Source organism: Anarhichas minor, unplaced genomic scaffold (assembly GCF_050575085.1).
Source record: "Anarhichas minor isolate MPS153535 unplaced genomic scaffold, ASM5057508v1 ptg000054l, whole genome shotgun sequence".
Taxonomy (NCBI): Eukaryota; Metazoa; Chordata; class Actinopteri; order Perciformes; family Anarhichadidae; genus Anarhichas; species Anarhichas minor.
Genome location: NW_027466500.1, coordinates 925,938 through 939,314, shown reverse-complemented (window position 1 = coordinate 939,314; position 13,377 = coordinate 925,938). Strand labels below are relative to the sequence as shown.

Below are 13,377 nucleotides of genomic sequence, written 5' to 3'. Positions count from 1 at the left end.
TGTTTGTTTCGAGTGGACATGTTTAAGGTGAGTGAGGTTTTACAGACCATGTAGTGAAAGACTTGAAGGTTGATGTCTGTGAAATAGGGCCTGAGAAGTACAGTCAGTTTGTTACACATAGAGGTGGGTGCAACATACCCAACAAAACGTACCTGGAGTTTCCTCATCTCCCCACTAGATGTCACCCATTGACCACACAATACAAGCCAGGGTACTTGTAAGGCGTCATACAATTTTGACTTAGGACACACTTCAGATCTAACGTCAACAACGACCAATCAAATAAAAAAAAGTATAACAGTATAGTTTGTTAATGAATGTGTATTTGTTTTACTTGTATGTCTACAAGGACTTTAGCAATTAGGGTACTTTTTATGCAAATCACACTCGTGAAACATACCTGGCCAAAGAATAAGACTACAAAACATGCTCATGTTGTTTATTCTGGCTATTTTTTGTTTATTTCATTTTGTTTGCTCCAATTTTATTTAAAATACCACCATCCCGGTGTGTAAATGTCATTTGCTCCACCCATCACATGACAGCTGAATTGTCTTTAACAGGATGCATGAGCAGGTATCAATATGTCATGAAATAAAGTTCAATGCATAGAAAATAAAGACTGAATGCACGTTTAACAATATGATGCTCAGGAGGATGGATGGGGCCAGGATGTGGCATGTGTGCATGACGTCATTTCTCCATGTACTGTGCGCCATTTTGGAAGAAAAAAAAAATCTCGGATAATTTCCGTGGTCTTGACAGATCTGGACCCGAGTCTTCACACTGATTGTGGATGCTATCTATTTCCCCGAGCAAGCCGCATTGGTTGATTAGGTTTTGGAAGCCGTGTGCAGCAAGAGCTGCTACATGAAGCAATGGCGGGTAAGCTACTGTTGAAGTAGGAGGAGAAGGACCCACCTCACTCTGTGTGTGTGATGGCCTGAATCTGAAAGTTAGCTAGCCAACGTTAGCACTGGCAAGCTAAGTTGCTAGTTGTCAAAACTGTGTCACTGTCAGGTCATTTTATCCTCCAGACGAAACACGAACCAGATGCAAACTAACGACGTGTTCTTTTCACAGGAGTTGCAGGTGGAAATGATTTTCAGTGGTGTTTCTCTCAAGTGAAAGGAGCGATAGATGAAGATGTTGCGGAAGGTATGTGGCTAACGTTAGCTTGGCGGCGAGGCTAAAACGATGGGCAGCTAGCTAGATGGTCTGATGATGATGCTCCGTGGGCTTCACGTGAGATGCACGATAGCTAAGATGGTCGCGAGGGTTTCAATGTAAGGCCGCTGCGGAGATTGGTGTGGGTCTGTTTGTGGATCAGTTGCACGGAAAGCCCCTTTCCCTCTGTAAATGACTGTATGTCGCTAGCTAGCTGTATGCTAGGTGGTGGCTAAGCTATTAAAGGGGAGCGACCGTGTCCATGACGTCAATGTGCTGCGTCCATAAATTGTCGAGTGACATCATTCTTGTTTTCATTCATTCATACATGAGTGGGCGTACACGTTTTTGGCTGTCAGAGTACCAGATGTTTTATTTTAATAAAATGTCTATAATCACCAGATTGAGTCTGCAGTCTAACACGGTTCTAGCTGTCTGTAAATGGGATTCACTCTGATTTGTGTCCTTTTTCAGCTGACATAATCTCAACAGTTGAGTTCAACTATTCTGGAGAATTGCTTGCAACTGGAGATAAAGGAGGCAGAGTAGTGATATTTCAACATGAACAGGAGGTAAGATTCACGCGGAGTGTCAAAATTAGTATCTTCATCAACAATAATATGTCAAAAGTTATTTGCTGGACTGTGTTGCAGTGATAATGTGTGTGTATATATATACCTGGTGACTCATGTTTGCCATATTTGTTTTCAGTCTAAGAATCGTCCACATCTGCGCGGAGAGTACAACGTCTATAGCACTTTTCAGAGTCACGAGCCAGAATTTGACTATTTGAAAAGTTTAGAAATTGAGGAAAAAATTAATAAAATAAGATGGCTACCCCAACAAAATGCTGCTCACTTTCTACTTTCGACAAATGGTAAGGGTTTACTTTCTACCTGGTTTGGTGCTAGAATTATGACGCTGTGACTTAACTTGATCAATATCAGATCACTCTTCTTCACCTCTAGATATTTTACAACTCTCTTTCCTGTTTTTGTCAGATAAAACTATCAAATTGTGGAAAATAAGTGAACGAGATAAAAGAGCAGAAGGTTACAACCTGAAAGATGAAGATGGACGACTCCGAGACCCCTTTAGAATCACCTCTTTACGGGTATGTTTAGTCATGCGTGAGTCTCTTTTTTTTAATTTTTTTGTTTAAAATCTTGTCTAAACTTGCATGTTGTATTTTCAGGTACCAGTACTGATGCCAATGGATCTCATGGTAGAAGCAAGCCCACGGAGGATCTTTGCAAATGCGCACACCTATCACATTAATTCCATTTCTGTAAATAGTGACCATGAAACGTACCTCTCCGCAGATGACCTAAGAATAAATCTATGGCACTTGGAAATCACAGACAGAAGTTTTAGTATCCTTTTTTTCCTTTACCAGAAGACAGCTGGTGGATATATATACGACGTATAGGCCAATGATCTCTGCGTTGTACCTTAATGACACATAAGACTGCTAGTTCCTTAACACTTGTGTTCCCAGATATTGTAGACATCAAGCCCGCCAACATGGAGGAACTGACGGAAGTAATCACAGCTGCTGAGTGCCATCCACTCCAATGCAATGTATTTGTGTACAGCAGTAGCAAAGGCACCATCCGCCTGTGTGACATGCGAGCAGCGGCGCTCTGCGATAGGCACTCAAAGTGTAAGTGGTGACGTTAAGTCAATTCATTAGTCAATCAGTGGGGAAATTAATTGATAAAAATGTTGATAACTCATCAAGTCATTTATGGAAAATGATTGGACCGTTAGTAACACTTCATCTGATACGTAGATTTACTGCTTTCTCTATTTTGTTGATTCGTTTAAATAGATAACGTTTTGTGACTTTGATTGGACAGAAATGTTTGAAGGTTTTAGTCATTTTTAAATCTGGTAAACAGTGTTTGACACGTTCCAGATTGGATATGATTTTGCTTCGATATGTTACGAAGGCCAGCTGGGAATGATTTTCGCGCTGTTAATCTTTATTACAGTCTTTGAGGAGCCAGAGGATCCGAGCAGCCGGTCTTTTTTCTCTGAGATCATCTCCTCCATCTCGGACGTGAAGTTCAGTCACAGCGGACGCTATATGATGACACGTGACTACCTCTCCGTCAAAGTTTGGGACCTCAACATGGAGAACAGGCCAGTGGAGACGTATCAGGTGAATAAACATACTTATCTTCAAATATAGCATTAATCCTCTGTGAGAACAAAGTAAGCCCCACCGTGTTGTAAATAGGGATGCACTGATTTGACTTTTTCAGTCCTAATACCCGGGTTTGGTAATCGGCCGATACTGAGAACCGATCACAAACTAGTGTGTAGTTGATAAGCTGTCGGCCTCGCTGTGTGCAAGAGGCTGGGATCATTCTTTTGTTTGTAAGGTAACATCAAGCGTGACTTAAACATTGCGTTTGTAAACAGAATTATAGATGAACTGAATGTGGTCGGATCAGCATTATGTCTTTGGGTTATCCATCCGTACGTCTGTCTGTCTGTACGTCCGTCCTGTCCATTCTAAGATAAAATGATGAGATTTTGGACAGACAATGACGTAAAGTGGAACTTGACTGGTTCACAGGTGTCTGGTTAGCCAAGCAATCTGAGGGCCGTTCTGTTAGAAATAAAGCTATGAGTAGAACCATTCGCTGATGGAAAAAGTGCAATACTCAGACCAAGTATGTTCGCTGTATGAGTCCTTTTTACACTCGGGTATATCCACAGCGAGGAGGAGGTGAGGCTCCAGTGAATATTTACGTTGAGTAATGTGTTTTGTTTCAGGTCCATGAATACCTTCGCAGTAAACTGTGCTCCTTGTATGAAAACGACTGCATCTTTGACAAGTTCGAGTGCTGCTGGAATGGCAGTGACAGGTACGTGTCCTTGCTCTTGCATAGAAAAGCAGATTCTTTTGTAGTATGTTCTATTGTTTTGTGTTCCTGAAATATCAAATGAGCTTTTTCTAGTATATATTTTTTATTCTCTCTCCTCAACAGTGCCATCATGACCGGCTCCTACAACAACTTCTTCCGAATGTTTGACCGCAACACTAGGCGGGACATCACACTGGAGGCGTCCCGGGAGAGCAGCAAACCTCGGGCTACGCTCAAACCGCGCAAAGTGTCCACTGGTGGCAAGAGGAAGAAGGACGAGATCAGCGTGGACAGCCTGGACTTCAACAAGAAGATCCTCCACACTGCCTGGCACCCCAAAGATAACGTGATAGCTGTGGCAGCCACCAACAACTTGTACATTTTCCAGGACAAAATCAACTAGAAGATTTGGGGCTCCAGAGGATAGGGCTTTTACCGTACCTGTGTAGTTAAGCCTACTACTTGTCTATCTGTATAAGAAGAAACAGCCTCGTTGTCCTCCTGGTGAAGAATTCGAAAGCACGTGTCTACTTTTTTTTTTTTTTTTTTTTTCCACAGGAGGTTGATCCATAGGCCTGTTTTATTTTGAGTCTGAGCTTAGGTTGTTTTTGCCTTTGGCACCAGGGCAATCAACATGCCCCCCCCCCCCCCCCCCCCCTGACCCAGAAAGCCCAATTCGGGTCTTATTGACGGAATGGCACTCTCTCGAGGTCAAACTCTTGAACGTTGGTGTTTGTGTTGACATTTTAAGCCTTCATTTCATGATTTCACGACAGAACTATCGGAAAGCCCTTAAAAATGACGTCTTGTCAAAGTTGTAACATCATCTCAAAGATTTTTGGGCGCTCTGAAGCACGGATTAATGGCCAATAAGCCTAACTGTAACATTCCCCCATTGGCCATGTATTCAGGCCAAACCACTGGTGGAAGTGGCCGTGAATTTGGAAAGTGGACTTGTTTCTTTTCTTCCCCCTTCCTCTTCTTACTTTACCCCCCCGTCAATAAGGTGACATAATTTCACTGACTGTATCTACTCAAGTACACCTTGTCGTCCACATAATAAAAGAAACTAAAACTACAGATGTGTTTTTAAATTTAGAAGTATGTATTAAAACATGTTTATTGCTTTGCATGTTTTTATGTTGTAGAGAGGTGGAAAAATGTCCAGTCACACCACTGTCTTTGAGCAGATCTCAAGCAAACTTGTTATGGAAATACTATTTGGGGCGACCGGTTTCTGAACTACTGTTGGAGACAACTGATAATGTGTTTGTGTTTTTTGACCATGTGTTAGGATGCAGGCTGGAAACTACATGGCACATGGTGGGGCCCGGGACACAGGGAATCTGCAGCCTTAATACCTACTTTTATCAGTGACAGCTACAAGTTATGTCCCCAAACGTTTTACAGACCTCATGTGCATTATTTGTAAATCCTATTTTATAGAGTTACGTCCTCATATACTGCTGCTATATGTGGCTGTCTATGAAAACACAAAGGAGGAGAATTGCACACCATACAGTTTGTGATAGAGTGCCTCCTAATCATGTAATAGTAGGGAATTCAGACAGGCCTCATACATGTGCCCTTATTGATTAACTAGGGATGTCACCCAAATTTGAACCACGTGTTTTAAAATGTGGACGTTATCGCCGTAGTTGTGAATGCAGAAATGAAGGTTGACTACACAACATATACTGATGACATTAAAACAAATGCATTGTCTTTGTCCATTGATTCCTAACATGGTGGCAATGTATTCACTTGTTTATTATTTTGACCAAAGTTAAATAAAATTTTAATTGTGTTCAACTGCATGTGGTTCTTTCCCTGTTTCTACGTGTTGACTGGTTTATAAATCCATCAGGGTCATACGTGCATTTCCAGCTTTTATTGTGTGTAGGATGAACAACATGGCCCATATGTGCTTAATAATGCTTTCTTATCATCACAATTTACAACTGCACAACAATTTAGCAATCTAATGAGGACAAATAAATGTAAATTACAAGTCAAAACACTTTCCTTTCTTCAAAGCCGATTAAGAAGAAAAATGTATAAATCATTTTAAATCAAAAGTGATCTCTCACTGCAAAACAAAAAAAGGCAATGGCGTACATTACAGTTCCCCAACGTGCAGATTTAAGGAGCAGGAAGCAGCAGAACAGTCATCTCCAGGCTAGCAGGATTGGTCACTGTTGTGTTCAGGAGTAAACACCACGAAACAGCAATGACAGATCCTTAATTAACTCAATCAAATTGGACCGTTTCACATGGCCACGTCTCCCCTCAGTCATCAGAAGGTCCCATTTTAAGGCATGCTTGGGTGGTCACATCAAGGTGTCCACCATCCTACTCAGTAGGTGTTGTGGGAGGTTAGACGCTTCCCAATATATATCCTGAAAGAAGAGAGAAACATGTAATATGTGATGGTGCTGAGAACAAAATATACAAAACAAAAGAAATCTAAGAAAAAAATGACATTCTGAAATACATATAACTACACTGAAGCTGGGATTTGATGCCTCTATCACCACAAGTTTGTCACTAGAAAAAATACCTGTGCCATTTTTTTTTTTGAGCACACTAGCAGTTTACTTTTACCGTTTGCCCACTAAATCTGAGACACTGAACATGAGGAAACCTTATAGGTTGCCTTTGGATATTTAGGTTTTAAAACAGCTGTATTCTGCTGTGGTAAAATGTTCTGTTCTACTCTACATGTTAGAGGTTCACAGAGGTAAGATCAATGTTTATGAATGTCATAATGGAGACGTAAATAAAACTGTTGTTTCACCACCAAACATCTAAACACAGGGCTGGGATCTATCACTCTCAAATTGATGGACATGCCATTTAATGCAGAGACTAATATTAGATAACCACTAAATTATTCATGCTGTGTTGGTGCTGTTAAAGATCTTTTTGCATCAGCAGTAAACAGTAGAAAAAACAGTAGAAGAACATTTCAATTTTTTTCATGTATGATTATCTAAAGAAATACCAAATACATTTTTGATCTGTAAGTCAAATGATTCCATTATTTATATGAAGATAATCAATTGAATCTGGTCAAAAATCGGGGCTTTAAACATTATTCTAAGGATCCGTCAGCAATTTCCTCTAAAGGTTCTCATTGAATGTTTTTTTAGTTTTTGAGATACTGTAATTGCCAGAGTTAGAGATTAAATGATGTTGCTTACCCAAGGCCAATGGCAATTATGTGAGAAATGATTAAAGAAGGAAGGAAAAGCTTCAGAAAGTCAGCAGAGAGAACGCCTCCCTTCTTCATGACGCTGGTGTTCCTAATGCTGAGAGAGGTCGAGCGCTTAGGGTGCTTCAGCAGGAACTCCCTACGGAGAAGCACATTAATTTTTCACTGTTTTGAGTGTCAGTCTAATGTCAGCCAGCACACACACACACACACACAGACATCTTTTTTTCATTCTTACAATTACAAATCATGGGGTAAAGTAAATATACATTTAGGCTAATATGTGTAAAAGATTAGTACAATAGAGTTAACAATTCCCTACTGTTAGCTCCACCATCCCTGTAATGACTACCTACTCTGTAATCATTAATCACTATGTTTCCATTGGTATTGATTACATGTGCATGCCAAAGACATTCAAGTGGGTCATAGTCACCAGCTATTTTTGACACTTTTTGGAATATTATTTTGGAATAATTGTGTTGACTAAGATAGCACCACTGAAACAAAAAAATAAATCCTACTTAATACTGAGAGAAACCTAATGAGTGGTGGCTACATACTTTGGTGGATTGTTCTCAGGGCGACTAGACCAGTCCCAGATCCAGTCAGCATTTTTCTTCATCATGTTCTCTACTTCCCGTCTTCTTTCTTGGAAGTCTTCATCTGACTAAAAACACAAATTGTGGATATTCAAGCAACAATTTGGCCACCACTAGTATTTGAAAACAAACATCTTAGGAAGAATTCCATAAAACTACACTAAATGAATTAGACTTGGATAATAGATTATGATACTGTTCAATGGTGCTAACACCTATACCTGTGAGCTGCTGGCCTCTGAGCCTCGCAACAGAAGAAGGGGGGTCAGGGCTCTAAGTGGGCTGTTGTGAGGAAGACAACACACACTGTGGTCATTCAATGACACATGTATGAGCTGTATTACACAACATAGGCTACAAGAAAGAAAAACACAGACAGTGCTTCCTCTTTTCCCCCCCACAAACCTGTTGCACTGAGAGCTTCCTTTGGAGCTGTTTCTGCCCGACTCGTGCTGCGCTTCCAGCAGCATTTTCTCCACGTCATCCTCCAGGACGGACGTGGGGATTTGCTCCTGGCTTCCGTGATGACTAGTGCTCTGAGAGCCATTGCCACTGAAATGCAGCTCAACCCAGGATCCTTAAATAAAATGCATAGTCTCAATGCGATTGGTATATCAGTAGGGTAGAGGTACAATAGCAAACAGACGTGGCTTGAAGGCGCTTTGATTTTGCAGCCTTATTCACTATAACTAGGTCACTGGTTCTAGATCGATATAATAACGTTAAGCAGGCATAGACACGTCGACTGTTAAGCTCATCCTTTACGTAAGTAAGTGTGATCTAACGTCACCTTGTGTTTTCTTAACGACGTCTATCGGTAGTTTAAACACTGATGAGCCACGAGCTGTTGTCGTTTACCTTGCAAACTCTCATCCGACGAAATGTCCTTTTGGATCGACATGGTGCTATAGTGTAATCTTGCGGGTCCACCCGTTAACGCAGCGTTAGAGGCCTAAATGAAAGCGTGGTGGCGCAATCTCTGTCAACAGCTGGAGCTCCAAACCACCACAATAACAATGACGCAATATTGTGTTTTTCTACAATGCGATTGGCTCGCACAGCACGCAGACCGAGCGCGGGTCCTGCCACCCGAGAGAGAGAAAGGGAGAGGGAGAGGGAGAGAGAGGGAGCGAGAGAGAGAGAGAGAGAGAGAGAGAGCGCATGCCCGGACACGCTTCCTCAACGACCTCAATAAACATGATCGTCAAGTTTCTTAAGCTTTGTTTTGTAACATTATGTTTTACAACCGAAAGAGACTGCACATGTCAGCTTGTTTTACAATTTGGGTGAATCTTACTTATTATAGCAGCTCCACACACGCGTCTGCAGAGGGCGTAACTGCACATGGTGCAAGTGATTGGCCAACCCCCCCCCCCCCCCCAAATAAAAATGTAATAATGAATGTGCTGTGGTCAATATGTACATGTACTAAATTATACATCTATATGACTGTCCTGTATTGATCAGTGTCCAAGAGTCCCTATCCTTCTGTGATTACATTACATGTATGCTAAGCACATGCGTTCTGGTTTAGAGTTTGCGCCCTGACATCAGGAGCACAGAAGGCTATTCACCAAGAAAATAAGTCTCCACTGATGGACTGGCTGTTTGCTGCCATGGAAATGAGCATGACTCATTATTCTTGCAAAATTTAATTATTTCTAAAATTGAGGGGGCTTTTTTATTGTCGTTCCTGGCAGACCATGTCTAAATGGAATATATTGAGTTTACTAGATCACTTCAAAACAGAGATAACTTACTTGGTTAACCACGAAAGAAAGGTTCTAGTTATCCTTTTAAACAGAAAGTCATTGTTTACAGGTTATAATCAGAAGCACGTGTTTCTATTTTGTCACATGTCTTGAGAGAGCAGTGAATAAAAAAACACAGTCTCAGGGAGATACATATTGATAAAGCATCTGTTTACTCAGTTTTTGCCACACTGCATGAGAATACCTGGGATTTCACTTGTGAACCAGCCAGATCATACAGAGTAACAGATGACGGCATTGTGAGGACGAGTAATCGCTACAGAATTTCTCATTGTTCGAGTCAGTAACATAACAGCCAAAAAAGTAGCTAAGCCTCAAAATACAAATTATGTTCACATGATTTTCCTAAACAAAGCCCGTACATTCTAATAAGCCTCTTGAGGGTATTATTTCCAGCTCTGTTTAATGTTGTACAACATATGAAAAAATCTCAGTGATGTGGATTCAATCAACAGTACACACATCTATGTTGCTCAATAACAACTAAATAAACATTTATGGAAACATACGCGAAAAAGAATTTATCACAGGTAATATCTCAAATAATATTATATTCTGCTGGCGTAAGTTGTTTAGATTTTCATGTCGTGCTGTCAGAATTTATGACGGATGCAATATTGGCTGTAATTGTGTTAAGTGTTATGAATGTTGGGTTCCGCTTCACATCCCAGCTCTCATTACAAACATTCTCTCACCAGATGGCGTATGAACTAGAATGGATGCATTTACAGTGTTATATCTCTCCACTGAGCTATTCGCCATTTCATGTGTGCCACATGGCTTTAAGCTTTATTTAGAGTTCAACACATAATCTGATGAATGATATACAGTTATTAAATAACAACAAAAACAGGAAAAACTTACTTTGCCCTATTTCTGTACTCACACCAGCAATGGCCTTAGTTTGAGTTTTAGAAGAAAAAACTCAAAGCGGTATCTGTCCAAATAATGAAGAAAGACACACACACACACACTAAATTATACTGCCCAAAACCCCAAGGAAGGAAGTCCGCCCCCCCCTTAAGGCCATTAAATTAAACCAGAAATTACCATCTGGAAGTCTATCCCCGATAACCAAAGATAATCTATTATCAGACTTAATGTCTTAGAGCACAAGAAAGGGACATCCTGTCTCGCCTCAGCAAGACAGAGAAAGAATGAATAAAGTGAAACTCAAAAGGTATAAGGACATCAAGCACGGGTACCATAGCATGCCATTGCCAGGATGAAGAGGTCAGTAATCATTGTACAACATTACACAAGAACAAACTAAAACTACAGAAATATATACAGACAAAAAGAGGTGCAAGATATTTAAATAGCTGAAAATACAATAGATACAATATTACATACAGTCAAGTGCCTAGAATCTGTAACTCAATGCAAATTAATCAAGTCCAAATTCAGTGCTTTAATTAGTTTTAAAGGGATATTTACACGTATTGTATGTTCTCTTTATTCATCAATGGAGATCGAACACTTCTTTCTCACGTACCGTTAGTGGCGCAAGGAGATATGTCACTTCCGGTTGCCATTTTCTAAGCAATTTAGGAAAACGAACTTAGTTTGCAGGTTAACGTTAAAGCTAAATGTCCATTTGAAGTTCACCGATTTTACGTGTTCCAATGGATTGTCTTTAAACGTCTGTTTGAAGACAATGGAAATGTGTTCAAAAAGCCGGTAAGTGTCGCTAAACCACCTGCGCTTTTTTCTTCTAACTTGCGCACAAATAAATGCGAGCACACCGTAGCTGTTAATCAAATCAAACGTCTTAAAGTGTAAAAACTAGCTAGCTAGATTAGCTAACTGTTAGCTACACAAGAGGGAGATATGGGCTAAGGGGATTGGTGGCGTTCAGTTGTTTCTAGCAACATCTTAAACAAAACGGACTGCATACAATATATTTAAACATTTCTGATGTTTACCTTTTCAGGGTTTGAACAGATCTACATTGCACTTTCTGCATTTCTAAGGAAAGGGAACCATGTCAATATACATCACCCGGAAGTGACCACACGAGGCGCCACCTGCTGACAGTAGAGGTAACTGCGACCACACGCTCCTCTGAATCCACTAAATCAACTGGCATTATGCTAAACCAATACAATTCAATTGGATTTAGCATGATATTTAAGCCTGACCACAATCAAAAACATGTAAAAAGTCAGTGTATTATCTTGCTTAAATTGCTTTTTATTCATGTTGGTTAGTTTTAAGAATGTAGCCATACACAATTGATTAAGTTTGTCTTTTAATCATTTATTTCCAAACATGTGGAATATTATCTTGCCTGGGAAATTGATGTTATCTGCAAATATGCAGAAAATAGTTTGCAGTCGTGACTGACACCCTTAGAAATCTTTGTTTCTACGAGTAATAACCTCAGATATTGATTCCACTCCATCCGCATGATGTGGTCATGTCCTGTTTCCATTTCAAACAGTAATCATGTCTTATGGCTGATGATTCATCCTCGACAGTAGTCGGTATAGGCTTGCCTTGTTGCCTGAGAACCTGCCAAAAAGAGGTAAAACAGACAATGTTGACACCCTTGAAGTGGATGACAGTGTTACAGCTTGCTCTGTCTGTGAGTAGGTGTTTGTTAACTGACAGCATACTGATGGATGAGTTCTTGTCCACAACAGCTGGCTGGTGAGGACAGATAAAGTACAATCACAGTAAACTTTATCAGGAGTTGGTGTTTACTCTGTGTGTGTGTGTGTGTGTGTGTGTGTGTGTGTGTGTGTGTGTGTGTGTGTGTGTGTGTGTGTGTGTGTGTGTGTGTGTGTGTGTGTGTGTGTGTGTGTGTGTGTGTGTGTGTGTGTGTGTGTGTGTGGGGCCGACATCATCGTCCTGGGCGGGGCGGGGGTGCTGTGCAGAATCTTGTGCATGAGGAGGAGAGTGGGCCAGACTGGAATTGGATACGATCGATAGCACAGACAGGACAAGATGGCTAAGGAAGACTTATGGTGTCCGGAGCAGGAGATTTGCCAGCGCTTAATGTGGTATCAATGAAGATTCGCTGCAGAGCATATAAAGCATTGCTGTGGAGGGTGCATGGAGCTTCACAGGGGCACAGTATTTCTACTTTTGAGGGTGATTAGCAAGAAGCATCAGTGTTTTTAGTCATTGTCTCTCAAGACGAATTAGTAAAACCCATTTTTAACGTCTCGGCCTTTAACTTTTTCATCCCATTGCCCCCTCTTTTCTTCTCTCTCACCCACACACACACACATGTACCCAAAAGGCACTTGTTACTGGAATGTCAGAGAAATTCAGAATATTCTGTAAAACAGATTTTTAGTTTTCTATTAAAATACTTTACTACTTTTTATTTTAATACTTTGGAAATTGTTTTTAATAGGCTCAAAATGAAAAGATAATTTGTGTTGTATGTGGAAACAAGAAAAGGTAAAATATGATTCAACGAAAGCATGAATGAGTAAAGAGTATATTGGCTGTCCCCAAAGAATGAACTTCTGTTTGTTGATACATCTGATATATTTGGTGAATTCCACATCATCCCACTGCGCTTTGGCTCTGTCAACTTCCAGACAAGCATGTGCTAAGAAAATGTAAGCTGAAGCTAACTTTGTATATCCTAAATACTCATAACAACAATCCCTTTCTTCAGGACTGGAAAAGCTAAATTCGGAAAATACCAATACTTCATCTTCTGCATACTTGGGACAACTAGCAATATTATAATCAAATACTTTAAACACATTCAAAAACTATGGGTTACA

At 40.4% G+C, this 13,377-nt stretch overlaps 2 protein-coding genes across 2 annotated transcripts; one reads left to right on the top strand and one right to left on the bottom strand.

Moving 5' to 3' along the window:
- The first annotated feature begins 725 nt into the window (after nucleotides 1-725).
- On the top strand, nucleotides 726-5,850 carry LOC142931750 (serine/threonine-protein phosphatase 2A 55 kDa regulatory subunit B delta isoform). Its single transcript, XM_076075824.1, has 10 exons — nucleotides 726-885; nucleotides 1,084-1,158; nucleotides 1,642-1,739; nucleotides 1,879-2,044; nucleotides 2,169-2,281; nucleotides 2,363-2,540; nucleotides 2,666-2,830; nucleotides 3,162-3,331; nucleotides 3,952-4,043; nucleotides 4,167-5,850. Exons 1-10 carry the CDS (start codon nucleotides 879-881, stop codon nucleotides 4,444-4,446), a joined length of 1,344 nt encoding a protein of 447 aa, XP_075931939.1. The 5' UTR covers nucleotides 726-878; the 3' UTR covers nucleotides 4,447-5,850.
- Nucleotides 5,851-5,919: 69 nt separating this feature from the next.
- On the bottom strand, nucleotides 5,920-8,876 carry LOC142931751 (BCL2/adenovirus E1B 19 kDa protein-interacting protein 3-like). The gene is made up of 6 exons (XM_076075825.1): nucleotides 8,718-8,876; nucleotides 8,265-8,436; nucleotides 8,081-8,141; nucleotides 7,821-7,927; nucleotides 7,247-7,396; nucleotides 5,920-6,442 (listed from the first exon to the last, which is right to left on the bottom strand). Exons 1-6 carry the CDS (start codon nucleotides 8,758-8,760, stop codon nucleotides 6,400-6,402), a joined length of 576 nt encoding a protein of 191 aa, XP_075931940.1. The 5' UTR covers nucleotides 8,761-8,876; the 3' UTR covers nucleotides 5,920-6,399.
- Nucleotides 8,877-13,377: the final 4,501 nt, after the last annotated feature.

Bases quoted from the DNA above. Each gene is read 5' to 3' on its own strand.
- LOC142931751 (XM_076075825.1), bottom strand. From the start codon at position 8,760: ATGTCGATCCAAAAGGACATTTCGTCGGATGAGAGTTTGCAAG. The intron at 8,437-8,717 runs GTAAACGACAAC...ATTTTATTTAAG, and splicing joins GTCGGATGAGAGTTTGCAAG to GATCCTGGGTTGAGCTGCAT. The intron at 6,443-7,246 runs GTAAGCAACATC...CTCTTCTTTCAG, and splicing joins ATAATTGCCATTGGCCTTGG to GATATATATTGGGAAGCGTC.
- LOC142931750 (XM_076075824.1), top strand. The intron at 2,541-2,665 runs GTATCCTTTTTT...TTGTGTTCCCAG, and splicing joins AATCACAGACAGAAGTTTTA to ATATTGTAGACATCAAGCCC. The intron at 3,332-3,951 runs GTGAATAAACAT...GTTTTGTTTCAG, and splicing joins GGCCAGTGGAGACGTATCAG to GTCCATGAATACCTTCGCAG.